We start from the raw sequence: 27,565 nt of genomic DNA, 5'->3' as shown, positions 1-27,565 counted from the left end.
ATCTCTCTCTCTTGTCCAGACGTTTTTTCCTTACCCCTAAACCATATGTGTTTCTGTCTACTGGCTAGCTCCCTTGTACACTTCCAGGGATCTCAAACTCAGCAAGTCAAAAATTGAATTTATAATCTTCCTCCCCATCTGGGTTCAATTCTCAGGGAATTATATTTCCATCCTCTCAGACACCCAAGCCAGATGCCTGGATGTCTGCCAAATCCAATCTTTGCCCTCATCCCCCAAATTCAACTATGAAGTCCTGTGTTTCCAAAACTGATATATTTTATGAATTTATTCACATCTCCTCCAATATTAATACTGCTAATAATAATTAGTCTGGTCTGGGGTTTTCAAACTGCAGATCAATCTAAAATTAATTAAACTAAATTTAATGAGGCATACTGAACATTTTATTTAAAGAATATCAAATATCAGAGTGCATTTCATGTAATAATTATACATATTATTGTTACAACTTCTGCCTCACTTATAATAAATATCCACATACATATGTGAGTCCTGGGTTCTGATGTTAAATATATTTCTTACTGTGAATCATGGCCAAAAATGCTTGAAAGCTACTGGTCTAGATCAGTGCTGTCCAACAGAAATATAAGGTGAGCCACATATGTAAAGAAAAATTTCCATAAGCCACATGAAAAAAGTAAATTAATTTTAATAAAATATTTAACTCATATCAAAAATAATATCCTTTTAATATGTTATCAATATAAAAATTATTCAGCCATTTTACATTCTTTTTATACTAAGTCTTTGAAATCCAGGACGTATTTCACACTTACAGAACATCTCAGCTCAGACTAGCCACATTCAGTGGCAGGGGTCAAGAGCCACACTGGTGGCTCCTGTAGTAGGTAGTGCAGGTCAGGTTTTGCAACTACCTACCTTAGGCGGCAAACTCTAAATCCACTCTTAGCAGTGTGAACTTAAACTTAGGAACTAAACAAGATTGTAAACTCACACCAGTGGCTGGATCCCCCATCATATCCAACCCTAGAGATGGCACAGAAATTGATAGATCTGTAAAGACTGTGAAAACCCTGAGGATATGTGTGTGTGTACATGTGTGCATGTATGTTGACAAACAGGGAGTGATGGGGCCAATGACATCACAAGTTTTCTTGTTTTTGGTGCATCCTTCACCTTTTCCCAATGCTGGGCTTCAGCCTCTCCCTATGGGCATACATATCAGTCAAGGTAGCTGATACCTTCTGGGAAATACAAATGCATGTAGAAAAGTAATGAGATGTAGAAGGAGGTGCACCATCTAGGAAAGTAAGAAACTGGACAACCTAGAATAGATGAAACAGATTAAATGCATCATACGGAAAGATAATTTAAATAAAATAGTAAATATCCTCAAAGTGAAAAGAATTCATATTGGTTACATCAGGGTTTCTCAACCTTGGCACCCTTGACATTTTGGGCTAGATAATTCTTTGTTGGGGTGGGGTGAGGCTGTCCTGTACATTATGGGATGTTTAGCATCAGCTCTGGCTTCTACCCACTAGATGCCAGTAACACTACCCCAAGTTGTGACAACCCAAAGTGTCCAGACATTGCTGAATGTTCTGGCGGTGGGGGTAACAAAGTCACCCAACTGGATTACATGAAGCAGGAACAATAAATCATGAAGAACCAATTCAAAATACTGTGAAAAATATAATGGTTGAAGTAAATAACTCAGTAAATGGGTTATGTAGCAATATGGATCTAGGCCAAGAATGAATTATCGAATTGAAAAATCAGGTATAGGAAGTCTTCTAGAAGGTATTAGAAAGGGGTAAACATGAAAATATGAAAGTTAACAAACCTGGAGGATAGAAGTATCAATATCTACATCATAAAGAGTATAAGAAGGGGAAAAATAGAGGGGAGGAAATATTTGTAGATACAATGTTTGCTAAATTCCCAGAACTAAAAAAAAAAAAATTCTCAGATTGAATGGGTACATAAAGGGCCAATCAGGAGAGATGGGAAAAATCTAATCCTAGATACATTAGAGTGAAATGAAAGAACATCAAAGAGGAAGAGCAACATCCAGAGAGAAAGAGCAGCTTTCCTATGAAGGAACAAGATAGAGATTGACACTAGACTTCTTAAAGCATTCTAAGGCGAGAGTAGGAGAAAGGAAGTAGGGATCAGGAAGGAAGGGGAAAAGAGAAACAAAAATTAAAAGTGGGCTTTGTAATCATTCAATAAACTTATCTCTACTGCGGTGTAACAGAAAAACCACTCAGCTTGGTGTAAGAAACCTTGGCTGAAGTCCCAACCCAGACTCTTTGGCACTTAAGACACAAAGCCAGGTAAAAAGTTAGACTCCACGGAAGGAAACGGGGTGGCTGTACTTTTGTAGTCCCAGTATTTGGGCTTCAGCTGTACAGATGGATCCAGTTCCTAGGACCTGATTCATGAGACTGATGTATGCATCAACATGTTAATTTACTATTCATAATGGGTAAAACATCCTTCCAGGGAATTATAAATACACCTGGGCTTGTTATTGATGGCATTTCTCATCTAAGTTCTCAATTAATTACCAATGAATTACATATCAATTAGTGAATACCGAGTCAGAAAAATTAGTTGAATGATCATGAGGAAAAGGATTAATTTCCTCATCTCTTTAGTGTTATCATCCTATTTCAGTTTTTCTCTTGGCCACTGATGATTAAATGCTAACCAATTCTTGCTCATCTCCCCGCCACTCTCTACTCCCTGCCCCTCCCCATGTTTCACAATCTTACATTATGTCAAATTAGATTAGTTTTATATTTCAGTCTTGAGATAACCAGGAACATCATGATTGGACTTTCTTATCAAACATTTGCAGGACACCTCTTTAGGTTGGTTAAGTAAAAATAACCAATAGTTATTACATGTTAGGTATCATATATGCATTATCTCATTTAATCCTCACACAACTCTATGAGGTAGGTACTATTATTCCTATTTTAGAAGTTGGGCAACTGGGGTAGTGTAAGTTAAGTAACTTGCTCCAGGTTATTCAGCTAGTAAGCAGGGTCAAAGGAAGCCAGTAAGACCTCAAAACCAACAACCCGAATAACTGCTAGATTTTCCCCGTGTCCTAGGCTCACTTTTCTTGTCTGCACCTATCTCACAGCGTTGTGAGATTCAAACGAGATAAAATATGCAGCAGGTTTTTAAACCTATGAAGCGTATTGCAAAATGGCACATACTATTTTAAAATATACAATTAAAATACAGTCTATTTGTAATAATGGGTAACATAGCACGATTACAGAACATATACATTTCACAATCACAAAATTCAGGTCCTTAAAAACTTTTTATTGAAATATAACATACATGCTGTAAAGTTCACAAAACGTAAGCGTGCAGCTCAATTAATTTTTACAAAGCATAAATTGAAAAAAAACAAGTAACCGCCACCCAGATCAAAACATAAAACTTTACCAGTATCTCAGAAGCCTCCCTGTGGTAAATAGTATATGCTTTTAAATTAAAGACCTGGATTCGAATCTTGATCTGGCATTTTGTCTTTAGGTCTTGGTTGAGTCATCTGTAACGTGAAGATAATAGTACCTTAAAAAACTGTTGAATTAAAGGTCACAAAATGTAAAATGTCTATCGCAGTGCCTGAATATATCTGGTCTATAATAAACGTAATTATTATCGGGCAAAAGCACAAGGCAGTCGCCAACTCTCACTTCCTGTCTTTTTGTCACTCATTTTTGAAAGTTGCTCTTGCTCCTATTCCTTTTTCTTCTCCTTTCTCGCCCCTCCTACTGCCGTAAATGGCCCTCCAGAGCTGTCGTAAAATGTTCCTCCCCGCCCTCCATGTGGCGAAAACGCAATCACGCTTGACGGCGCAAGGTGGCTCAGCCGCAAGATGGCGGCGCTGGCGGAGGAGCAGACGGAGGTGGCGGTCAAGTTAGAGCCTGAGGGACCGCCGACGCTACTACCTCCGCAGACGGGGGACAGCGCTGGCGAGGGTGGCGGCGGCACAACCAACAACGGCCCCAACGGCGGCGGTGGGAACGTTGCGGCGTCGTCGTCGTCGGCCGGCGGGGATGGTGGGACCCCCAAACCCTCGGTGGCTGTCTCCGCCGTTGCCCCGGCGGGGGCGGCCCCGGTGCCCGCCGCTGCTCCGGAGGCCGGCGCTCCCCACGACCGACAGACTCTGCTGGCCGTGCTGCAGTTTCTACGGCAGAGCAACCTCCGCGAGGCCGAAGAGGCGCTGCGCCGTGAGGCCCGGCTGCTGGAGGAGGCAGTGGCGGGCTCCGGAGCCCCGGGAGAGGCGGACGGCGCCGGCGCTGAGACGGCTAGCGCGCTTCTTAGTCGGGTCACCGCCTCGGCCCCCGGCCCTGCGGCCCCCGACCCTCCGGTCAGCGGTGCTTCGGGGTCCGCCGCCGTCTCGGGCTTAGCGACAGGTCCTGCGGCTCCGGGGAAAGGTGAGCCGCGGGGTCCCGGGGAGGCAGGGCCGGCACGAAGGGGAGCGAGCCGGGAAGGCAGAGGCTGGCAGGCCTGCACCTCTGCGGGCTTGTTTTGAATTTCCTGGGCCCGCCTCTAGGGCCACATGCCCGCCCCTTTCCCTGGTGCGCCGGCTGCGCAGTCAAACCCTCTTCCGAGCTGTCAGTTCCAGCGAGAGGCTGTGGAGAGCTGTTGAGCTGAGGGATGTATGGGGACGGTGGGCGCGAAGAGGCGGGGACTTCAGGCTTTTGGTCCCTTTCCTCTCATTTGGGCTCTTGAGCCTTGGGCAGGGATACATTAACACTAGCAATATTTGTACAGTTTTGTACTAACGTACTTTTACTATAAATACTTTATTATGTATCTTACTTTTCTCAGTTCCACTGTGAGGTAGACAGTACCTCTATTTTAGAGATGAGAAAACAGACTGAGAAAGGCCAAGGGACTTGCTTTGGACACACAGCCAGGGAATGATGAATATAGTGTAGCCAGTCTTTCTCAAAATATAGGCTAAGTAACATTGGTTTTAAATCTTTTAGAGGAATGCAGATTCTTGGGCATCACTTCAGACTTAGTGAATCAGACCCTGTGCAGGTGGAGTCCGGGAATCTGCGTTTTAAAATAAATGTTTCCAAGGGGTACTGATGTAGGGCAAAGTTTGAGAATCATTCACTTAGGAACAGGCGTTGGGCAGACCTGAGTTCAGTTTCTGTCTCTATTGCTTTTACTTGTGTGATGCTGATTGTTATTCTTCCTAAGCTTGAGAGTTTTTTTTCCCTCTCTATTAAATGGGTTATTGTGAGATTTAGATATAATATATGTAAAATATCTGGCACTGATAAGTTTATGCTTAGGTATCCATCCCTGACACCTGAGGCTTCCCCCCTCCCCTTTTGTATTTATGAGACCTAACTTTGCAGCGTTGCCAGAAGTGAAGTATGAATATGTAGCATTGTAACCCATAAGTGGAAATGTATGCAAATGTGATTGAGAGGAATCTTTTGAATGCTGAATTTTGTGAATGAACTATAAGATGGATGAATTATGTTGTTGGTTATTTTGCTGTAATCTCTCATCTCTTCAGAAACTTGACCTAGTTTTTAGATTGTAACTCAGAAACCAGTAGGGAGGAAAAGAGGCCATCAGAGTAAACTTCTAAAGAACTTCTCTAAAATTTGTGCAGTAAAAAGCATAACAGTACTATAATTGCAACTTAAAAATTTCCAACAAACTCTGATTCGATTGACAGATGTATCATTGTTTGGGATAGAAATATTACAAATAAATACTCATGCTTTTTGCCTTGAAATAATGGTTATGGAAATTGTTTTAAGCATATAAAATAGATTTGCCTTTTGGAAATATAAATAAGGCAAGTCCTTCCCACCATTAACATGCTTATATTTTATAGGGAGTGATAGATGTACATCTATGAAGGTAACAGGATAGGATGTGTTGCTGGACAGTTACAAAATATTTAGGTAGTTCAGAGAGCTGGAAATGTTACTCCAGGGCATAGCTTGGTGGTGGTGGGTGCCATTTGCACTGAGCCTTGAGAGAAGATTAAGATAATTGTTTGATTTGCACATACCGTGTTTTATAAAATTTGTCTTTAAAATAAGGTACCTCTAGGAAAAATACTGAATCTTTCTGTTATTGATTTGAAAATTTTATTTTAAGATATGGACAAACCGAAGGAATTTTGGATGGGTGACTGAAACAAAGTGAATCCCATTAAAAGATTATGTGATTGAGTTGGGGAAGAGCCTTTGAGAGGAGAAGGACAAACATCTGAGAAACAATTCACCTCTGGACCTTAGCAAAACAGCCTTAGTCTCTTGGTGCATGTCAGGTCACTTTCCTGAAAGTTATTTTTCATTTTTTAAACAGTTGGAAGTGTAGCTGTGGAAGACCAGCCGGATGTCAGTGCCGTGCTATCAGCCTACAACCAACAAGGAGACCCCACAATGTATGAAGAATACTATAGTGGACTGAAACACTTCATTGAATGTTCCTTGGACTGCCATCGGGCAGAGTTATCCCAACTCTTTTATCCCCTGTTTGTACACATGTATTTGGAACTAGTCTACAATCAACATGAGAATGAAGCAAAATCATTCTTTGAGAAGTATGTGAATTTATGTATATATATAATATGTATATATAGCTATATATATATAATGAATACACGCATCTGTAACTACACAAATGTAAGACTGCAACTCAAAAAGTACTTTATGAAGGAGAGGTACCTGGTGCTATGAGAACCTAAAATGAGGGATTTGATCTAGTTGCAGAAGTCAGGGAAGGCTCCCAGAGGAAGTGATGCTTGAGGTAGGATCTGAAGATTGAACAGGAGTTAACCAGGGGAAGAGAAGAGGGAGAAGCATGTGTGCAGGAGAAGCTCTGTGGCAGGAAGGATCATGGTAGGTACAGAGATGAAAGGCAAGTGTGGCTGGAGCAGAGTGTGAGGGTGGGGTGTGGTACAACAGGAAGCTGGCCGGTTGATTAGGGGCTGGAGGAGGCGGTTCTTGGGCCATATTGAGGGTCTTTGTTTATCCTCAGAGCAGTAGGAGGTTGTATTGGATGGGATTAGATTTGGCTGAGATTCACCGAAAAGTCAAAACAAGAGTGGCATAAATAAAAGTTTATTTTTACTTTTATCCTAAGAGCAATATGAAGCTGTGTTAGGATTAGATTAGACTGAGAGTGACTGGACCCCAAACAGTAGAGACTTGAATACGATAAAAGTTTATTTCTCTCTCTCATGAATGTAGGCAGTCTAGGACTGGTATGGAGTCCTTGATTATCAAGGACCCAGGCTCTGTTGATTTTGTAGCTCTGACATCCTTGTCATGCATTTTCCACCTGTGGTACAAGGTGATTCTCTGGCTCTAAGAAATCATATCAGTGTTACAGTCAGCAGGGAGGGCACACATCCTTCCTGGAAGTGACATATATTTCTCCCTTTTTTATGTCATTAGTCAATGGCCAAGGGAGGTAGGAAATATGGTCTTTACCTAGGTGTCTATGTGACAGCTAGTATTCAGGTGTTTTATTGTGGAGGAAGAAGGAAAAAAATGGATATTTGGGGACAGTGAGACATCTTTGCCAGAGAAGGCATTGAAGGACCATGTTATTATTAGATTTACATTTTGAAAGGACCTTTATGCAGTGGGGAGAACAGATGGTGGGGGACAGTGATTATAGATTGACCATTTTGGGGGTTATTGTACTGGTTCTCAACTGAAGGTAATATTATGCCTCCTTCCTCTGGGCTGTTTGAAACTGGAGGTGATTTTGGTTGTCGTAATGACTAGGCTGGAGGATCAGGTGTCTTAGGGATTCCAAAAGTTCCAATACGTGCAGGTAGTCCCACTTAGCAACAAATTGTTTTGCCCCAGATACTAGTCGCAACCCTGTTGAGAAACACTGGACTAGGGTGTGATAGCGTTGGTGAAGGGAAGTAGACATATTCCTGAGGCACTTGGTGAGTGATTGGATATGGAGGTGTAAGGGAGATGAAAGTATAATTGATAATCCCTAGGTTTCTGGCTCCCCTGGCTGGATAGGGGTGCTCTTCACTGAGGTAGAAAACCCTAGAAGAGGACTGGTTTTGTCAGGTTGTAGAATAATCTTGAGTTCAGATTTGTTTATGCCTTTGACTTATTTAAGAGATGTCAAGTTGATAGATGGAGGATATATAAGGCTCTGAGCTTAGAGGAGAGGTAGGGACTGGAGCCATAAATTGGAGTGTGTGCAATATTGATGGATAGGGATGAGACTGTCTAGGAAGGAGCATGAAATAAGTCAATGGGAGGGCTAGGCCTGGACCTCAAGGAACTCCAGCATTTGGTGTAGAAGAGAAATAAAAGGAGTAGAAGAGATGACCAAGTAGAAGAGATATAAAAGGAGAGGCCAGAGAAGTAGGAAGAAAACCAGGAGAGTGTTAAGTTATAGAAGCCAAAGAAAAGGAGTGTTTAAGAAGGAGGCAGTGCTTAACAGTTTAAATGAGAGCTCTTTGGTACAAGCAATAGACCCAGAAGCTAGAACTTGTCAGGTAACACAGGTAGTGGTAATAGAGGAACAATAGAACTCAGGACTCCTGGCTTCTGTGTCATTATATTCATTCATTATTCTACAGTGCCTAATAGAAAGTATATAAGGCAAATGTTCTGTAGCTCAGTGTTTCTGAAAGAAAAGATTATGGCTGATGGTGACAGAATTTCTAAGCTAATTTTTCTTACAGTACTGTCATCAAAAAACCTTCTCTTCCAGTCTCATGGTGTAGCCATCTCCTCACATAGGAAGCTGGAATATCATAGGGGACTGACTTTCTGTGTCCTTGTCATGGACAGTCTCAGCCCTTGCCAGGACCCATGCTCAGATGAACTTATTGGTGGCGACTAATACAACACCAAGAGGCTGAGATTTCTAATTTCATTCAAATCTTAGACAGAAACTCTTAATTCATGTCTTGATGAGTCATAATAGTGTAGCACAGGTAACAGTTTAGGAATCTATTGGCTATGTGTCAGAGCTACAGTCCTAATATCTTATGTTTAATTTGTTTTCTAAATGTTTTTGCATTGCTTGCTGCTCTTTGTGAGTGTCAATATATGATCTTTACATTTTATTTTATTAGGATAATTAAGATTTGTAGAAACAAAAGTACATTTAAATTTAGTAATTGTCACCAAGGCTGAAAGCTTTATTTAATTGCCTTTGGTAATGGTGAGTAAATGGGAGTGCTCACTGTTTGATATCAACACGTTTGTTCTTTAGTCATGTTATTAAAGTACGGATATTTAATCTTTATATCTGGTATTAAGAATATGCGAAATCACTAAAAATGATGGGTTTTGTGAGAATGTCATGTGTTGATTATTGTTGAGAGGCTGGGTGATAGGTACACTGAATTCCTTATAATAGTTTCTACTTTTGTATGTGTTTGAAATTTCCCATAATAAAAAGTTTTAAAAAGTGAGTTTTGAGAGAACATAAAATTTAGTAGAGCAAAGTTTCTAACATTTTCAAATGTCTAACAATGGTGGCATTCAAATGAGACTGTCTGCCAATGGTGGATAGCTTATCTTTCATTCATTTATGGTATTTATTTCAAATTCTCTTAAAATGTTTATGATGCGTTTATTTCATTAGAGAATTAAATTGGTCATTTTTAGGATGAATTCAGAACTGAATTGTAATCATTTTGAAATGCGTTACTTCTTATCCTACAGCTTAGTCCACGATTATTCAGACTACTACGTTGAAAATATTCTGGGATGTTTATAAATATATGGGGGAGAGGCAGATCCCTTAACGATTACATTGAAAAATGACTTTTTAAAATCACTGAAACAGGTTCCATGGAGATCAGGAATGTTATTACCAGGATGACCTACGAGTATTATCTAGTCTTACCAAAAAGGAACACATGAAAGGGAATGAGACCATGTTGGATTTTCGAACAAGTAAATTTGTTCTGCGTATTTCCCGAGACTCGTACCAACTCTTGAAGAGGCATCTTCAGGAGAAACAGAACAATCAGATATGGAACATAGTTCAGGAGCACCTCTACATTGACATCTTTGATGGGATGCCGCGTAGTAAGCAACAGATAGATGCGATGGTGGGAAGTTTGGCAGGAGAGGCTAAACGAGAGGCAAACAAATCAAAGGTATGGGAATAAACCTAAGAACTATATAATGCAGATTATGAAAAATTGTAGCATTTCCATCTACATAATTTACACATTTTTCTTATAGCTAGTTTGGGAATAATATTACACTGTATACTAAGTTTCATGTTCTAAGGATGATGTATATATTAGTGAGAATTTGGGAATGGATGCATTTAACAGAACCCTGACTACATTGGCAGAAACAAGTAAGAGTTTTTTCTCACATAAAATGAATTAAAGCAGAAGGCCCTCCTAGGCTGGTGTGAGGGCTCCACAATGCCATCAAGGACCCTGGCTCCTTCTACTTTCTGCTCTGCCATCTTCAGAATGTGGCTTTCTTCATTGTGCTCACAGGTGGCTATTGCAGCGCCAGCTTTGCATCTGTATTCGAGGAAGGCAGAAGGGGGAGGATGAAAGACATACCTGCTGAATCTCTCCCTTTTTATCAGGAAAACAGTATTTTTTTCTAAAACACTACCCAGTATATCTGTGTGTACATCTATTGGCCAGAATGATATTATATGGCCATTGTATGGCTTCAAGGGAGCCCGGCAACAGAAATGATTTTATCTGAGCATACTGCTGCTCCAACAAAATCAGGGTTCTGTTAGTAAGGAAGAAGGGGAGATTGGCTATTGGGTAGACAAGTACAGAATCTGCTTCAGGATATACATGACCCTGTTGTAATTGTGATTCCTCCTATCAAGATATGAAAAGGATGTATTAATGAACAAAAAAGTAATTTAAAAAATTGGCTCCTTTGACTTGTAGGTATTTTTTGGTTTATTAAAAGAGCCAGAAATTGAGGTGCCTTTGGATGATGAGGATGAAGAAGGAGAAAATGAAGAAGGAAAACCTAAAAAGAAGAAGCCTAAAAAAGATAGTATCGGATCCAAAAGCAAAAAACAAGATCCCAATGCTCCACCTCAAAACAGGTGAGGAAAAAAACCTCAGGAACATGTGTGGAAGTTTAAGACAATGTTATAGATGGTTCAAGTTATTTAATATTCAGAGTAATTTCCAGTCTGTTTTTCTTTCACAGAATCCCTCTTCCTGAGTTGAAAGATTCAGATAAATTGGATAAGATAATGAATATGAAAGAAACCACCAAACGAGTACGCCTTGGGCCAGATTGTTTACCCTCAATTTGTTTCTATACATTCCTCAATGCTTACCAGGTTGGTAAAATGATTTGGCACTTTCTGGGAGAAAATTAGGAGTCATGAAAAACAGTGATTACCATTAAAAGTAACTTAGATGTCTTAACTAAAATGAAGATTTCTTCTTTAAACTCTTGATATAAATATGGCTTAAAGACAGCAGTTAGGAAAGGAGAATTGGACATTGCTCAGAATAGATAGAAGGCAATGTTTAAAAGACCTTTAGCGACTTGTAGGTACCAGAATCTTGCTTGTATGTGTCCTTCATTTCACTGATCAGAATTCTGCTAGCCTTTGAAAAAGGAGGAAGCTATGTGGTTCATCTCTCTTGAACTTAAGTACTTATGTAAACTTAATATTTTTTATTAAGAATTCTTCATATCTTTATGTCTGTAAGCCTCTATAGACATAAGGCTTTATAATAGGCTGCTGAGGATATATTTAGTAAAGTACAAAAATGATTAACATTTGCTTTATATGATGCACTCCAAATTCAGAGGGCAAAAAGGGGTAAATGACATGTTCTCAAAGTAAGTGCTTTTGAACAGTTGATTTCAAAGGAGAATGAAATCTCAAATGATCTTTTATATGAGAAAAATAGCTATCATTATATATTCTCTAAGATGTGATTATAATTTTTTCCCTAAAACAGTATCATTTAGTGTGTGTGTGTGTGTGTGTGTGTGTGTGTGTGTGTGTGTATTATATATACATATATATTTTTTAATTGGCAGGGCCTCACTGCAGTGGATGTCACTGATGATTCTAGTTTGATTGCTGGAGGTTTTGCAGATTCAACTGTCAGAGTGTGGTCTGTGACACCCAAAAAGCTTCGTAGTGTCAAACAAGCAGCAGGTAACTGACATGACCTGTCAGGATATAAGCTCATTGTTAGTTTACACCAATCTTGATTCCAAGAAATATACAGAAGACATTGTGATCTTAGCAGAATTTCACTTGATTTTACTTTAAGTCAAAACGGCTAATAACATTGCCAACAGTGAAAAGTGCATTGGAGTGGCAATCAGGAGACTGGGGTGCTAGTCTGGTTTAATTTCACTGGTCCTCAGTTTTCTCATCTGTAGAATGAGGGCATTAGGCTAGAAAACTCCCTAAGGTTAAAAATCTAACAGTTTATGATTGTTTGCTTGTGAATTAAAAAAAAAAACCTTTAAATAGTGGGAGAGTACTTTCTGTTTTAGCCATAAAAATGGCTAAAATGAACTAAGACCAGGGTTACATTTTAAAGAAAGTTTCTTGCTAACTGTATTGTTAAACAAGATAATACATTTTCAATAATTTATTTTAATATTTCTGTAGTTTCCTTTTGTGAAACATGGTGATATAATGGATAAATTTGAGTTTCAGCCCTAGTTCCAACACTAAATAGCTGTGTGCACTCTGGCATATTATTAACTGTTCTGAACCTCACTTTCTTCTCTTATACACTGGGATGATAGCACCTAATTTAGAGGCATTAGCACAGTGGTTGGTATGTAGGAGGAACAGTTCAAATGTTAGTTCTTCTCCTGAACTGTGATGTAATTGCCTTAAAATGTTTTAATGAATGTACTTAAAAAAATTAACATTTCTGGACCATTTTAGATCTTAGCCTCATAGATAAAGAATCTGATGATGTCTTAGAAAGAATCATGGATGAGAAAACAGCAAGTGAGTTGAAGATTTTGTATGGTCACAGTGGGCCCGTCTATGGAGCCAGCTTCAGTCCAGATAGGTAAAATACAAACAAAAAAATTAAATACTGCTGTATTACATTGAGATTATATGAAAGTTAACTACTGGGAACATGATGAGAATGTTGGGGAAAATTCCTTTAGAAAAATCTTGTGGTTGCCTATCATTCATTATCTTTTTTAAAATTTTTTTTTATTTATTATTTTTTTTGTGGTACGCGGGTCTCTCACTGTTGTGGCCTCTCCCGTTGCGGAGCACAGGCTCCGGACGTGCAGGCTCAGTGGCCATGGCTCACGGGCCCAGCTGCTCCGCGGCATGTGGGATCTTCCCAGACCAGGGCACGAACCCGTGTCCCCTGCATCGGCAGGCAGACTCTCAACCACTGCGCCACCAGGGAAGCCCCATTATCTTTTATTATTAGTATTTTTGTGTAGAGAACTATTTTATTATCCTTTAAAAATTTTTTTAAATTCATTTTTATTGGAGTATAGTTGCTTTACATTGTTGTGTTAGTTTCTGCTGTACAGCAAAGTGAATCAGCTATATGTATACATGTATCCCCTTTTTTGGATTTCCTTCCTATTTAGGTCACCACAGAGCACTGAGTAGAGTTCCCTGTGCTATACAGTAGGTTCTCGTTAGTTATCTATTTTATACATAGTAGTGCGTTATCTTTTAGCATCTTGCCCTCTGCTGATTTATCTTGGGGTACTAGTGTATAATACCCAAATTTACAGAATCAGGATACATAGCTTCAGTGTTTGCTGGTTATAAAAATCAACTTTAGTTTTGTGTAACTCCAGTAGGGGTTGAATTGCTTCTTTGGGTTCTTTCTTTGGGTTTTGTGGCTACTGCTGTCTTCTGTCATCTCCAAATTCACAACAGATTACTGATATTAAAGGCATATTACCTATCAATTGAAGATTTATCTTTGTATAATCAAAAGAACTAAGAGAATACTGAAAAGGGAATTTGAAAGCCACAAATATGTGTTTGCCTATTTTTCATGATCTCTAACATTCTGTAGAAATGCAGGGAGGGTATTTTGTTATCATAATACCATCTGTATCTTATTTTACAGATAATAGCTTTCAAACCATCAAGATTTTTATCCTTATGAAACTTTGAGAATGAGGATTTTTGTTATTTTATAGGATTTAGCCAGATGGTACATTTTTACTTGAGGGAAACTTCTGATTTCATTGAAAACCATAGTACTTTCTGAGTAGTTCAGCTTTTCTGTTCATTCCTGAAGAAGGCAGAGTATTATCTCGTGTCTATAGTGTTTTTTGTTTTGGCTTTTTTTTTTTTTGGTCCAAAAGATGTTTACTTTTAAATTCTTACACAACTTTTACAGGATATGAAAATAGCATCTCCATTTTAAAGTAAAAAATGAAGTTTTAAGTGACATATCGCATTTCTTAGAAGCCTTTCTCAGGTGACCTTATTTGATCATAGTTTTTGTCATTACCTCTTCGGTATTTTTTTTTTTTCGAAGAACTGTGATTTTCCTCTTAATAGATGTTTTTAAAATAATCTAGCCTCATTCAGTAGGTGCTCGGTAGATGTAGAGTGTCACAGCTAACATTAGTACTTTCAACTCTTGTTATCTACTGTGAATTTCATGTATAAATTAAAAGTGAGATGTAGCATGTCAGTTAGCTATGTTTAATATATACAAATGTACAGAGAAACTGGACAGGTAACTAAGTTATTCTAGGAATCGAATGTACTACCTTCTCTTCTCTCAGGAACTACCTGCTTTCCTCTTCAGAAGATGGAACTGTTAGATTGTGGAGTCTTCAAACATTTACCTGCTTGGTGGGATATAAAGGACACAACTATCCAGTGTGGGACACACAGTTTTCTCCATATGGATATTATTTTGTGTCAGGGGGCCACGACCGAGTAGCTCGGTAAGAACATTATGAGCTTAGGACTGGGCCTATTCAAGGAACAGAATGGTTTCTTGTTGGGAATTAGAAACTCCAGCCAAACTCATTTTTGCTTGTTATTCAGGATCACATTTTGAGAACGTCAGCATTTATAGGTCCTTATTTGAAAACGAATTTGGGACAGGAATATTACTATGTCTGCAATTATGTCTATACCAAGAGTCCATGCCCTCCCCTTCCCCAACCGGATGCTAAACCTTGTCTTTTAGAACCACTGTGAGCACGTTTATTTCCCTGTCATCTCCTTAGAAGTTGAGGATGAGGTGTCTTGGGTTAGAAACTAATTATGTAGTGGCCAAAACTAGGGAAAAATACTCTTCTATAAGTTAGACTAGGAGTTGGAGTGGGGGGTGTACATACAGAGAACTAAAGGATTATAGAATTAAAAATTTTTTGTACCGTGTCAATTAGTTTTTCTTAAGAATGTTTAGGGAGTTCCCTGGCACTCCACTGGTTAGGACTCTGCGCTTTCACTGCCGAGGGCACGAGTTCAATCCCTGGTCAGGGAACTAAGATCCCGCAAGCCGCACTGCGGCCAAAAAAAAAAAAAAAAGAATGTTAGGCTCAGTCTTTCCATCTGCTTTCCCTCAGGTAACTAGTGAGTGGGACCCATTTGGAGCTAACAGTTCACATGGTTGTTTCTATATTGATTTTGGCATTTCACAGTTAACTAATTACCTTCTTTTGTTTTCAATAATTTTTTTTAAAAGGCTCTGGGCTACAGATCACTATCAGCCTTTAAGGATATTTGCTGGCCATCTTGCTGATGTGAATTGTACCAGATTCCATCCCAATTCTAATTATGTTGCTACGGGCTCTGCAGACAGAACTGTGCGGCTCTGGGATGTCCTGAATGGGAACTGTGTAAGGATCTTCACTGGACACAAGGTATTTTATACCTTCATTATTCCAGCGCACAAGGTTCTTTTGAGATAAAAAGTTTAAAAATTAACCAGATGGATGGACCTAGAGTCTGTCATACAGAGTGAAGTAAGTCTGAAAGAGAAAAACAAATACCATATGCTAACACATATATGGAATCTAAAAAAAAATGATTCTGATGAACCTAGGGGCAGGACAGGAATAAAGATGCAGACGTAGGGAATGGACTTGAGGACATGGGGGGGGGAAGGGTAAGCTGGGATAGAGTGAGAGAGTAGCATTGACATATATACACTACCAAATGCAAAACAGGGAGTGGGAAGCAGCTGCACAGCACAGGGAGATCAGCTCGGTGCTTTGTGACCACTTAGAGCGGTGGGAGGGAGGCGCAAGAGGGAGGGGATATGGGGATATATGTATACATATAGCTGATTCACTTTGTTATACAGCAGAAACTAACACAACATTGTAAAGCAATTATACTCCAATAAAGATGTTAAAAAAAAAACTAACCAGTGACACATTTTAAAGATACTATTCGCACCACTAAACTTTATAATTCTAACTTTTGTCTTATTTTCTTAGGTATTTTTAACCCTATTTTTGATTCTTTCCATGGACTTCTTTTCTAGGGACCAATTCATTCCTTGACATTTTCTCCCAATGGGAGATTCCTGGCTACAGGAGCAACAGATGGCAGAGTACTCCTTTGGGATATTGGACATGGTTTGATGGTTGGAGAATTAAAAGGCCACAGTGATACAGTCTGTTCACTTAGATTTAGTAGAGATGGTGAAATTTTGGCATCAGGTAAATGACTAGATATGGCTTTGTGGTAAAGGGTCAATGGTATATTTAAAGGAAGCACTGAATGACCATTGCAAAATTAAGTCCTGCTGTTTTCTAAGTTTTGCTTCTCCTTAGCCACGATTCCAGATTGTTACCCTATATGTATGTTGACTTCTCAGGTTAAAACTACTGCTTGAAGTGCTTCTTTAGAGGGAATAATAGTTATTAATCAAGTTCAGATTTTTTTCACCAGAAATAAAAAGTAAATGCATAAAGCATACTTGACAGAATCTCAGAATCTAACTAAGGCAGATGCTACTAAATGGTTTCCTTTGATTTCCCCTTAGGTTCAATGGATAATACAGTACGGTTATGGGATGCTATCAAAGCATTTGAAGATTTAGAGACTGATGACTTTACTACAGCCACTGGGCATATAAATTTACCTGAGAATTCACAGGAGTTATTGTTGGGAACATATATGACCAAATCAACACCAGTTGTACACCTCCATTTTACTAGAAGAAACTTGGTTCTAGCTGCAGGAGCTTATAGTCCGCAATAAACCATCGGTATTAAAGACCTTTGGAAGCTACTGTTTGAAAAAGGGAGACTAAAAGCAAATACCTCAGTGATTAATATTTAAGCTACAAAGAATGTTTTGTCTATATGGATCTGGAAGTATGCTGCTTGGAAAATCTGAACAGGATAGTTCCACATTTCTATAGCAACCACATTTAACTAATTTCCGTTAGTTGAATAAGAGGTATTATGTTCATGGAGGGGACATTTATGGTGCTTTGGATTTTGTGGAAACGATGCATCGCCTGTTCAAATGCTATTTTAATTTATTATGTTTAGAAAAAAATCAGTTGATTTCAGTAATTCATCCTGCTTCAAGGTTCAAATTGAGTAATATAATACCATCCTGAATTTTAGCTGAAGAATTCTATGAGCATGTATGTTCCTGCTGTAAAAATGTAGTTACTGTATGGCACTCAAGTACTATGTTAAATGATCCACTAGCATTTTTGCTTGGCTCATGATTAGTGGAATGTACGTTAACTGGGTAGGGTGAACTACAATTACTTTTTGAGAAATAGATGAAGTACAACCATCCATTGACATCTGAATTTATACCGGTTGGATTGAGTGCACGCAAACACTATAAACCAGGTGAAGAAATTAACTTCCATGTTCTACTTCAGCTAAAATGGCTACATACAACCTAGTACACTTGAAGTCAGACATTTCAATTGCTTACCTCCAGTACTGAGCCTTGCTTTGGGAAACTAAAAGATTTAGACCAAGTCACTGCCAGTTTTTTGCCTTTGTTGCATTTTGTACAGTTTTTATATTTTTGATATCTTGTAAATAAAGACAACCAGCTTTTCCAGGTTCATAATTTATTGTACAAATTGGGTATCACATGATGAGCTGACATTAGCTTCTTCAGGCATGGGAACTTAACAGATGACGTACAGTTGAGAATCCTATAAACAAAACAAAAATTGTTTAGACACCAATGTGTTCAACTCTACTTTTAAGACATTCAGTAATTACTAGTACAAGACTATCCGTGAACCCCCCTGAAATTGAATGCAAATTCATTAGATTCTCAAAGGAGTCAGTAACCCCCCAAAATTTAGGTGTCTCTCAGCTTAATACAATTTAACACTCCCCCTTTAACAAAAGAGCTGCCAATAATTCAGTATGATGCTAAATGTATATCATTAGAAAAGCCTAGTACATAGAGTAACATCTTTTTTCATAAAGTAGTATTTTAAACAGTAGAAAACAAGGAGGGTGGTATTATCCCCATTGTAAAAACAAAGTTAGGAGGAACCTAACATGAAAAATTGGGCAAAAAACTACCTGTTTGTCAGGAACAAGCCATGGACCACTGCATTCTGGGATATGCAGTCAGTCCCTTAAGGTCAATAGTTTTGTGACTGGAAAAGTTTTTAAGAGGAGAGGAAAAAATTTTCTGTCATGGAGGGCTACATTAGATAAAGATCTGGGTTTTGGGTTTTCTGCACCTCATCTACCACCAACACAAAAAATATTTACTCAAGCAAGGGCAAATGGGGGTTGGGTGGCACTATAAGAAGAAAATGAAGTCTAGGGGGATTTAAGGAAAAGACAGAATGGCTTACATAAAAATTGAAACTAGCAAAAACCAAGATATATTTGCAACTGATTTAAAAGGCTGGTTAATAACTATTAAGAGAGCTTATACAAGAGAGAGAAGGTCTTCACAAAGATAAAGTCCGAAATGTTAAATGAGAAGAACACAGAGAATGTTAAGAAAAATACAAGTGGTAAACAAATGGAAAAAACATACAACTTTATCAAAAAGAAATTATTTTTACTCCTCAAATTAACAAAAATCAGAAACTGATGTTATTCAACACTGCCTGGGGAAGAAAGCTAGGCACCCCACAACCCTCTGGGAAAGCGCTTCACCTTAAGAAAACAATCACAGATACAAACACTTCATGCTCAAAGGCATTCATTGTAATGTTATTTATATTAAGAAAAAATTCTAGTAGGAGACATTTCCTCTGTGAAATAAATCATATACCCATGAGCACTCATGCATTCAAATTATAGAGAACATGCATGTTATAAGATAAAATTACAGATATGGATCATAGCCACTGGAAACCAAACAAATATATTAAAAAAGAGCTAAACTGAAATGTTAACGAAAATTGTCAGGGTAATGGGGACATGGACAATATTTTTCTTTTTTCTTGATTGTAATAAATTTTGAACAATATACTTGTATAGTGGGGGGGGACCCCTAAGATCAAAATGGCAAAGTTATATAAAGTTTTAAATGTTAATTTCTTACCATTTATGTTGCTTTCACAGCTGGAGTTTTTTTAGACCTTAACTTAAAGTATAGAACTATCAAAGCAATACCTCCATATGTGGCCAGTACACACTGAAAAAGAAAGGAAAAAGTAAACAAGAGTTGTTGTCACATCTTATTCTAAAACAACTGCTTAAAGGTATCATTAATACTTACATTCATTCTCCCTGTGAGAGTGTAAGAGTTGAAATATTTTTTGATACCAGTGAATTGGTACTGGGCATCAGTTTCTGGACCTGCCATGATTTCAATCTTTTAAAAAAAGAAAGAAAGCAACAAATTGGTTTGGATGCAATTTAAAAGAAAAAAAATTTTTAATTAAAAAATCCAAAAAAATTCATTGCATATAAATGTTGTAAATTTTATGTATGCCTCACCCAACAAAGCAGCAGCAAAACGGTGGAAAAAACCTTGCTGATAAGAGAAATGTTTGGAAGGAGGACTTTATCTTGGTTGTTATCACACAACACTCCAGAATATATATCAAATCACTCAGCACAGGAAGAGAACACAGTAGTCTTTAAGTCCATCCTCTGACTCAATATTGGTTGATGTTTTCATTCCTGGCTCTATCTATACCACAGTACACTGTACCTAGAATTAATCAGTTTTAAGACTAGCTGAAAGCTGGAGCTTGTGATACTTTTCAAAGTTCCTCAGAGGGGTAACCACCAACTAAACAGCTCACCTTGCAACCCCTCTTTTTACAGTTTTTCTTATAAATTTAGGACCTCCATGGGAAGGGGGAGAAGGGATCATTTACTAAATGGAGTTGATACATACTAACTATTGGTGTGTGTGTGGGGGGAGCTGAAATCCTTACTCCTTACACCAAAACAGATCAAAAGATTTAAATGTAAAAGTGAAGCCAAGATATCCTGAAGAAAACATGGGCAAATATTTTAATCATCTTAGGGAAGGGAAAATATAAAGGTGGCCAAACGCAAAACGGTAAAACATACATCACCTAATGATCAAAGATGTAAAATGAGACCAATATTTAGCCATCAGACTACAAAGATAAATTTATGATAATTAGCAGTAGTAGTGGGAATGTGGGAAAATAAGGATTCTCTCTGTTGCCTGGAGGGAGTGTAAACTGGTACAACCTTCCTAATATGCAATTCTTCTGCAACAGCTATCAAATTAAAAACTTAGCATACCCTTTTACCTAGCTGGTTCATTTGTTTGCCAGAAATTTATCCTTATAGAAATATTACAAAGTAGAAACGTATAGTATGGTTCAAGGATGGTAAATGAAATACAGTTTATGAGAATAAATAAGAACTAGAAGTCCGTCTACAGAAGACTAATAAGTGATGGTTTTCACTGAAGGAAACAGAATGCATGGAGATCTTTATATATAGACATGGAATGATGTCCCCATGCACGCAGATCTTTATGTACTGACATGGAAACACGTCCCAATGTCATGTTAAATATTTAAAAAATCCTATTTCTGGACATTATAGAGCACATCAATGGTTCTCAAAGTCTGGTCCCCACACTGTCACTATTCATGGCAACTTGTTAGAAATGCAAATTCTCAGGCCTATTTAATCAGAAGGACCTGAGTCCCAACAATCTGTTTTAATATGCCCTCTAAGTGATTCTGATGTATGTTAAAAGTTTGAAAAACACTGCAGTAACAGAAACAAAATGAGATGCTTATTAGTAATTACATTCGGAAAAAACCCTGAAAGAATATATAGCAAACTTTAAAACGGGGTTACAGCTATAGAACCTATGTATTTCACAAAGGCGTGTATTTCTTTTATAATAAAAAATAGTAAAGGCACATTCAAAGGTCACCAGAACAACACTCGAAAATTCGTCTGTATGACCGCCTATCTACCACGACCGACGCCACGCCGAGTCGATTGGCAATATAAACGAGCCGGTCGAGGTCCGGTCGAGATTGGTAGGCAGTGGCAGTGACTCAGTTGGCTCTTGATGAAATGGAAGCGGGAGAGACCTGCGAGGAAGTTGTTGCTATGGAAACTGGCACTCTCCAGTTTACCATTCAAAGGCCTTCAGAGGCATTCACGTGCGTAGAATTGGCAATGAAATTTTGGACAAATGACCTTAATTTTGAAAACTGTTTCAAGAAAGTTCTTGTAGCAATGAAGGATTCCAAACTTCCCTGGGCCACCTTAGGGGCCTTGGCCAGTTCAGGCCAAGTAGGAAAATCTCCATTAAAAGAAATCTTTATGATATAGCTTTCATATTAATTGTTTTATTTTAGTAAACTTATTAAACACATGCTTTCCCATTCATCTTCAGAACAGATTTTTGGATTCTCACAGTATCAAGTAGGTTTCTCGGAGAAACCCTACAGAAAACAAGGCCTTAACTTTGTCCAATTATTAACTGATAATTCCCACTACCTTGTGTTTAACAAACATTTTCAGAAGGTGAAATGGTGTCCAACTGAAACAATATTAAGGTGCTTTAAACTTCTCTCCACACAATATGGAAGGAAGGCTGATGTTTCCAATATTACACAGAGGACTAATTCTGACTGCAGGGAAAGGCACAGTACAGGAACTGCAATTTAGTCTAGGTTGTAAAGAAAGACTCTTAAAAAACGCTGAGATGGAGGGGAAACAGATAAACTGGAGCAAAGCCTGCAAGCACTTGGGTCTGCTTCCTCAGCAAACTGCAGGTTACTTTTGGGCAAACATCAGGAATCCTTGTGTTAGATGGTACTTTGTGGAATAACTGAACTGAAACTTGCTTTCCTTCTGAGTCATACTTCAGTTTAGAAAGACATTAATGAAAAATACCTAGACTAAACTGTACTAATTGCTAAACTGTAGCCTATGGCAAAGTCTAAGCGACGGGGTCTTCGCTTGTTTCTAATTAAGCGGCGAACTGCTATTAAATATAATTAATCTTTCCACGCCTCTCTTCACCTGTAAAATGGGCACTTCAGAAACTACCCTCGCTACTTTTTTTCTCGGTACCGCTGTTGTGTCGGACCGGACACCTACCTGGATTGGTGAGATGAAGCGGTAAAGGAGGCAAAGACGAGGGAGAGCCGCTCACGTACCAGAAGCAGCCTCTTGCACTTAAAGGAGTTTACAGCTCTCTGTTCTGCCTACCTCCTAGGAAAGGCCTTCCCCACTGATCGAACAGATTGAATTCTAACCCGCTTATCGCGGGCTCGGCGAAGCGCAGAAGGCGGGCTACACTCACTCGCGCTTGACAAAGGCTGCAGCGCAGCTAAAGGAGGCCTGGCTGGACAGCTTCCTAAGCACAGCTCAGTGCAAACAAACTGCTTTGGGCATACAGTGGGAAAGAGGTTAACATGACCAGAGAGGGTCAGAAGCCCGAGTTCTCATCCAATATTACGTCACTGGGTGACCTTGGGACACTCCCTTCGCTGCGGGCCTCATTTCTCTCCACTGGAAAATGCATTCTAAGGGCCTTTATAAACTGGGGGAAGGGGGCCTTTACCTCGCACCAAAGCTTCCCAGCCACCGTCCGAACCCTCACGCCCGGCCCTCGTTTTCTCTAATTTCTTTTCCATTCACCATCACTCTCCCCGCCCCCCACGTCCCCCACCCAAAGCGAAGACCTCGCGATGTGCCCGGACCAGGAAACGGTCGGATTCTAGGCCAGCCCCACAAAGCGGAACCGCGAGGTCCGAGCCCGGGTTCCCCTCCACACCCACCTTCCAAACCGCACAGACCCCGCTGCAGGTGTCCTTCAGCTGACGAAGCTGCTCCTCTGCCCCACCGGAAGAAGCCGCCTCCCCCGCAAACGTTCAACGGGCCTTACGGATTCGGCCCTCTGTGCCGACTGCCTACGGCTCTAAGTCCCGCCCTTCCGCTTCCTGTCTCTAAATCTCTCTCCCCCACCCCACCCCGCCCTATAGGACTCGGTACCGCATACTAACGGAAGTAGGCTTTGAGCCCGCCCACGCTTCCGGAAGAGCCGAGTTGGGTTGCTGGTGTTCTAGACTCCGCGTGTGTGATTACAGTGGCTCGGCCTCCGAAGTAGAAGTGCTGGCGTCCCGGGGCTGGTGAGTGGGGGAAAAGGCGACAAGGGTGGAAACTTCGTGGCTTCCAGGTCTGTCCCAGGACTAGGTCCTCTGGATCCCTGCCATGCACCCGCAGTGCCGGGTGAGTGGTTGGGTTCCGAAGCTGGCTCTGCTGGAGTGGTCCCTGTAACGTTAGAATATGTCCCCAGGAAGTAGCTCAAGACCCTTCTTTGTCGCGGGATCAGTTTACTCTTTGAAGCTTCAGTTTCACCTTGTCTGAAATGAGATTAAGGGTCAAATGCCTAGCAAACTGGACGGCATTGCTTGTTCTATTTCTACCAAACACATCCATTCCTGATTCCAACTCCTAGGCTCCCTCTAGGTCTTCACCTCTTTCACAGTCTCAAGCCTTTTTAGATTCCTGTTCCCAAGTGTCTCTCAGAACCAACCCCTCCTATTTTCTATTCTCACTTATACCTATTCAGTAGTTCTGGTTCTCATGATTTCTCTGTTGTACTGCAGTTGAATCCTTGTACCCGGTGTACCTTCCTTCAGTCCTATCTCCCTGTCCAATCTATAGCCTGAAGTATATATATATTTTTGTTACTGTTCTGTCTTTCCCTCTTCTTAAGGCTCTGACTTGCCAAAGTGAATGTTAATCTATTCACACCTGATGAAAGATCTGACACAAAAAACCCAACGTGTCTTTTAAAATTTAACTCCAATTATTATGGTTTATTCACCTTGTAATCTAGTTGAACAATTCTTCAAAGAAAGGCAAGAGCAAGCTTTTGAGCAGCTTGACAGACATATTGCTGGCGCTTATCAAAATAATTGTTTTTTTCCTATTTCCATGCCTTTTCTCGTATTCTTTCTGTTTTTCCCTTTCCACCTGTCAAAATTTTATTAATCTTTTAACATTCAGCTCAAAAGCATCTTTTTTAGGAAGCTTTCCTCCTTTGCTGAAGCCTCATTATTTCCTACCTCCTTGTTGATAGTTTATAATCTGATTTGTATTTTAGATCCTTTGCATAATTGTTTTATCTTCTTAAAAATGTGCGTATTCTTTGAAGGTAGGGGGTTATGTATTCATCTGTGTATCTGTGACTTAACTGAAGCTGCTTAATGATATTTAATACATTGAAACTAACTTCTTTTGCTGGAGAAAAATGTGTAGACTTGTGGTTTTGAAACAAAGACCTTTGGAAAGACGAATTATGGATTATATGTTGCCTGGCATCAAACCATCCATTTCTTAGTCCTGAATGCTGTCCAGCACATTGGTGCTAGAAGGCTCTATCTCTTGCCCGTTGATCACAACCTTGACACTAAGGATACAACTCACCAATTCTTTGCATTGTTTTTAGGACACCCAAACACGGCAACCATGGAAGAAAGCTTCCCCCGAGGGGGTACAAGAAAAACCCACAAATCAGAGAAAGAGAAAGCTTTCCAGCAGTCATTTGAACAAGACAACTTATTTGATGTAAGTGGTGTGCTTTTTTGATAAGACTCACTGAACACTTTCTCTCTAGTGTCCTTTTGGAGAATGAGCCTTGTTTGAGAATGTGTGGTTTTCCAGATTGGATTCTTGTTGAAGTCAACTTTTATAAATTAAACTTGTTAGAGAGTCCATGCCACCACAAGACTATATCCTTTGAAGCATGGCATTTAATATTTGAGTTTGCAGTGCCGTTGTTTCTTTCTTTCTTTCTTTGGCCACGTCACCCAGCTTGTGGGATCTTAATTCCCTGACCAGGGATCCAACCCGCGCCCTTGGCAGTGAAAGCATGGAGTCCTAACCACTGGACCACCAGAGAATTCCCTGTTTCTTATTCTTAGAAACTTACCATGTTGATTAAGGATGGAGAGAAAACAGTTTGATCACTGCATTTTTGAATGAGGTCCTTGCTGTGTAAAGTGATCATAATTTGCAGTAGAATTTGAAATCTTCACCTAGAGTAGGTTGCGCTCCAAATGCTAGAGGGATGGTAACTAACACTTGATTGTATGGTCTCATGTCTATTTTATGTAATCTTTCCAACTGTACTGTGTAGTAGAGATCATCATTCCATGGTGAGGAACTGAGGCTCAGAGAGGTTATATAATTTAGCCGAAATCACACAGCTTGTAATGATGGGGATAGAAATTTAACTTGGGTCTTCATGACTCCACCTTTTATTTTCTTTCACTGTTCCAAATTGCTTCTCCCAGCGGGGAACCCCAGTGCTCATCCCAGTCAAGGGAGGAAGAACACAGGAGAGAAGGGGCTTTGAGAACAGAGCTCAGATTTTGGTCAAAGGGAGAATTGCTGTTAGAACAGGAGATTGGCGTTGAGGCAGGAATTAAAGGAACAATTGGGAGTGGGGTGGAGTAGAAGGGAAGACAAAGCAAGGTGACAGATGACCTGAAGTTGGAGGGAAAGGCCAGGATTACTGGTTTTTATTCTTTTGGGTCTTTTGCCCCCTTTAGATTTCTACTGAAGAGGAATCCACCAAAAGGAAAAAGATCCAGAAAGAGCCAGCAAAAACAAAAAAGTTGAAAGTTGAAAAGAGAGAAAGCAACAAGTTTGTAAGAGAGAAGTTTGAAATCCTTAGTGTGGAGGTTTGTCAAAGTTTTTTTTTATTTTTAACATCTTTTTTGGAGTATAATTGCTTTACAATGGTGTGTTAGTTTCTGTTTTATAACTGGTTTTGTTTTAAACAAACTCTCTGAGTTGCTTAAGTCTGTATATGTTCTTCTTCCTTTCCTCTTTCCTTTTTTCCTTCATTCTTTTCATATAAATATGTGTGTGTAGCTTATGTCTTTAGAACTTCTTCCAGTTTTGTTCAGAATTGAGCATTATTTCCTTCAATTATTAACCAATGCCTGTGATCATGTGTTGTTTTTTTAGTTTTTCTTTTTAGCTGCTGAGTCCCTCATCCCGCCGATGCCCTCATGGAACTTGTGTTTTAGTAGAGTCATAGGTTAGAACTGGCAATAACTTTAGCAATCACTCTAATTCTTCCCTTTCATTTCATAGATGTGGAAATTATCTCAGAGAAGTGAAGCAGTCTTATTATGTTCCTTAAATTTTTAGATAATTCTGATACACATTAGTTGTAAAAAAAGAAAAAAAAAGTCAAATGATAGTGAAGGGAAACATATAGATTCAGCTTGCAGAATTATTTTCTTTGTCCTGTGTGCTACTTAAAAAAAATAATTGTTTAACTTCATGCCAACATTAGAAAACTAAAAAATTTTCCATAAAAATGTGATTTCCGGCTTTTTTGTAAAAATTTGAAAGTGCTGACAGTACAAGCTCGCACTCCCTCATGTTTGTAGGGACACAGAGCTGAATAGTGGTTGCGCCCTTTAGACCTGGCATGCACCCTCCAGACTGACTTCTGTCTCCACTGACATTCTGTCCTGCATTGTGTTGCCTGCTAGGCCTTTGAGTTTGGGCTGCTTGGAATAAAGGAAAAGGCGAGCGTGCCCTCCAGCACCCTGCTGGAAACACTGTTGTATAATTTCGATCTTTCGTGGTGCTCAGATGTGTGATGAGTGTACTGACATGTACACATATGTGTCTCGTAGCTTTTATATGTCAGAGTTGGGACTAGAAGCCAGAACCCCCCCAACCTCCCCAATCATTGTTCTCTTCCCTGTTGTATACATTTCACTCTTTCTCTTCTAGTCCCTGTGTGAGGGGATGCGGATCTTGGGTTGCGTGAAAGAGGTAAATGAACTGGAACTGGTGATTAGTCTCCCCAACGGCCTCCAGGGGTGTGTGCAAGTGACTGAAATCTGTGATGCCTACACTGAAAAGCTGAATGAGCAGGTGGCACAAGAAGAACCCCTGCAGGTATGGGAAACCCGCATGAAATCTGTAACTGGAAATAAGTAGTACACCAACAGATGTAAAATGACAACTTTGCTAAGTGTTAAGAAGGAAGGGTACAAGGTACCAAGAGAGTTTATAATAGGGAAATTTTTTTTTCTTTTCTTCTTCTTCTTCTTCTTTTTTTTTTTTTTTAAATAAGGGGATTTTGACTTAGCCCAGGGAACCTGGAAGACTTGCCTGAGGAA

At 39.5% G+C, this 27,565-nt stretch overlaps 3 protein-coding genes across 7 annotated transcripts in view; 2 read left to right on the top strand and 1 right to left on the bottom strand.

Moving 5' to 3' along the window:
• The first annotated feature begins 3,316 nt into the window (after nucleotides 1–3,316).
• Nucleotides 3,317–17,957, top strand: TAF5 (TATA-box binding protein associated factor 5). The gene is made up of 11 exons (XM_060034142.1): nucleotides 3,317–4,451; nucleotides 6,361–6,598; nucleotides 9,835–10,150; nucleotides 10,925–11,088; nucleotides 11,196–11,331; nucleotides 12,048–12,168; nucleotides 12,919–13,048; nucleotides 14,760–14,924; nucleotides 15,674–15,851; nucleotides 16,478–16,655; nucleotides 16,982–17,957. The coding sequence occupies exons 1-11, from the start codon at nucleotides 3,890–3,892 to the stop codon at nucleotides 17,197–17,199; spliced, it is 2,406 nt and encodes an 801-aa protein (XP_059890125.1). The 5' UTR covers nucleotides 3,317–3,889; the 3' UTR covers nucleotides 17,200–17,957.
• A 67-nt stretch (nucleotides 17,958–18,024) lies between these two features.
• Nucleotides 18,025–23,341, bottom strand: ATP5MK (ATP synthase membrane subunit k). 3 transcript variants are annotated; one of them, XM_060034143.1, is made up of 4 exons: nucleotides 23,189–23,341; nucleotides 19,669–19,764; nucleotides 19,492–19,584; nucleotides 18,025–18,127 (listed from the first exon to the last, which is right to left on the bottom strand). In XM_060034143.1, exons 2-3 carry the CDS (start codon nucleotides 19,753–19,755, stop codon nucleotides 19,495–19,497), a joined length of 177 nt encoding a protein of 58 aa, XP_059890126.1. In that variant the 5' UTR covers nucleotides 19,756–19,764; nucleotides 23,189–23,341; the 3' UTR covers nucleotides 18,025–18,127; nucleotides 19,492–19,494. The 3 variants fall into 3 exon arrangements, with proteins under 3 accessions (XP_059890126.1, XP_059890127.1, XP_059890128.1); XM_060034144.1 differs by lacking the exon at nucleotides 23,189–23,341 and adding an exon at nucleotides 22,972–23,029; XM_060034145.1 differs by lacking the exon at nucleotides 23,189–23,341 and adding an exon at nucleotides 22,506–22,840.
• A 101-nt stretch (nucleotides 23,342–23,442) lies between these two features.
• The window catches only part of PDCD11 (programmed cell death 11), a 42,607-nt gene continuing 38,484 nt past the window's right edge, over nucleotides 23,443–27,565 (top strand). For all 3 annotated transcript variants that reach the window (XM_069541509.1, XM_069541508.1, XM_060034136.1), the window contains exons 1-4: nucleotides 23,443–23,539; nucleotides 24,865–24,983; nucleotides 25,970–26,101; nucleotides 27,174–27,341. In XM_069541509.1, the coding sequence (XP_069397610.1) occupies nucleotides 24,885–24,983; nucleotides 25,970–26,101; nucleotides 27,174–27,341 (399 nt within the window). In that variant the 5' untranslated portion in view covers nucleotides 23,443–23,539; nucleotides 24,865–24,884. The remainder of the gene's footprint in view (nucleotides 23,540–24,864; nucleotides 24,984–25,969; nucleotides 26,102–27,173; nucleotides 27,342–27,565) is intronic.

Source organism: Delphinus delphis, chromosome 16 (genome assembly GCF_949987515.2).
Source record: "Delphinus delphis chromosome 16, mDelDel1.2, whole genome shotgun sequence".
Taxonomy (NCBI): domain Eukaryota; kingdom Metazoa; phylum Chordata; class Mammalia; order Artiodactyla; family Delphinidae; genus Delphinus; species Delphinus delphis.
Note: the sequence above shows the minus strand (reverse complement) of the source record. Positions and strands in the feature narration are given on the sequence as shown.

What these genes read in the sequence shown, in the direction of transcription:
- TAF5 (XM_060034142.1), top strand. Translation starts at nt 3,890, where the DNA reads ATGGCGGCGCTGGCGGAGGAGCAGACGGAGGTGGCGGTCAAGTTAGAG. An exon ending in TCCTGCGGCTCCGGGGAAAG is followed by an intron (nt 4,452 to 6,360) that starts GTGAGCCGCGGG and finishes TTTTTTAAACAG; the next exon opens with TTGGAAGTGTAGCTGTGGAA. An exon ending in GAGAGGCAAACAAATCAAAG is followed by an intron (nt 10,151 to 10,924) that starts GTATGGGAATAA and finishes TTTGACTTGTAG; the next exon opens with GTATTTTTTGGTTTATTAAA.
- ATP5MK (XM_060034143.1), bottom strand. Translation starts at nt 19,755, where the DNA reads ATGGCAGGTCCAGAAACTGATGCCCAGTACCAATTCACTGGTATCAAA. An exon ending in CTCTCACAGGGAGAATGAAT is followed by an intron (nt 19,585 to 19,668) that starts GTAAGTATTAAT and finishes TTTCTTTTTCAG; the next exon opens with TGTGTACTGGCCACATATGG.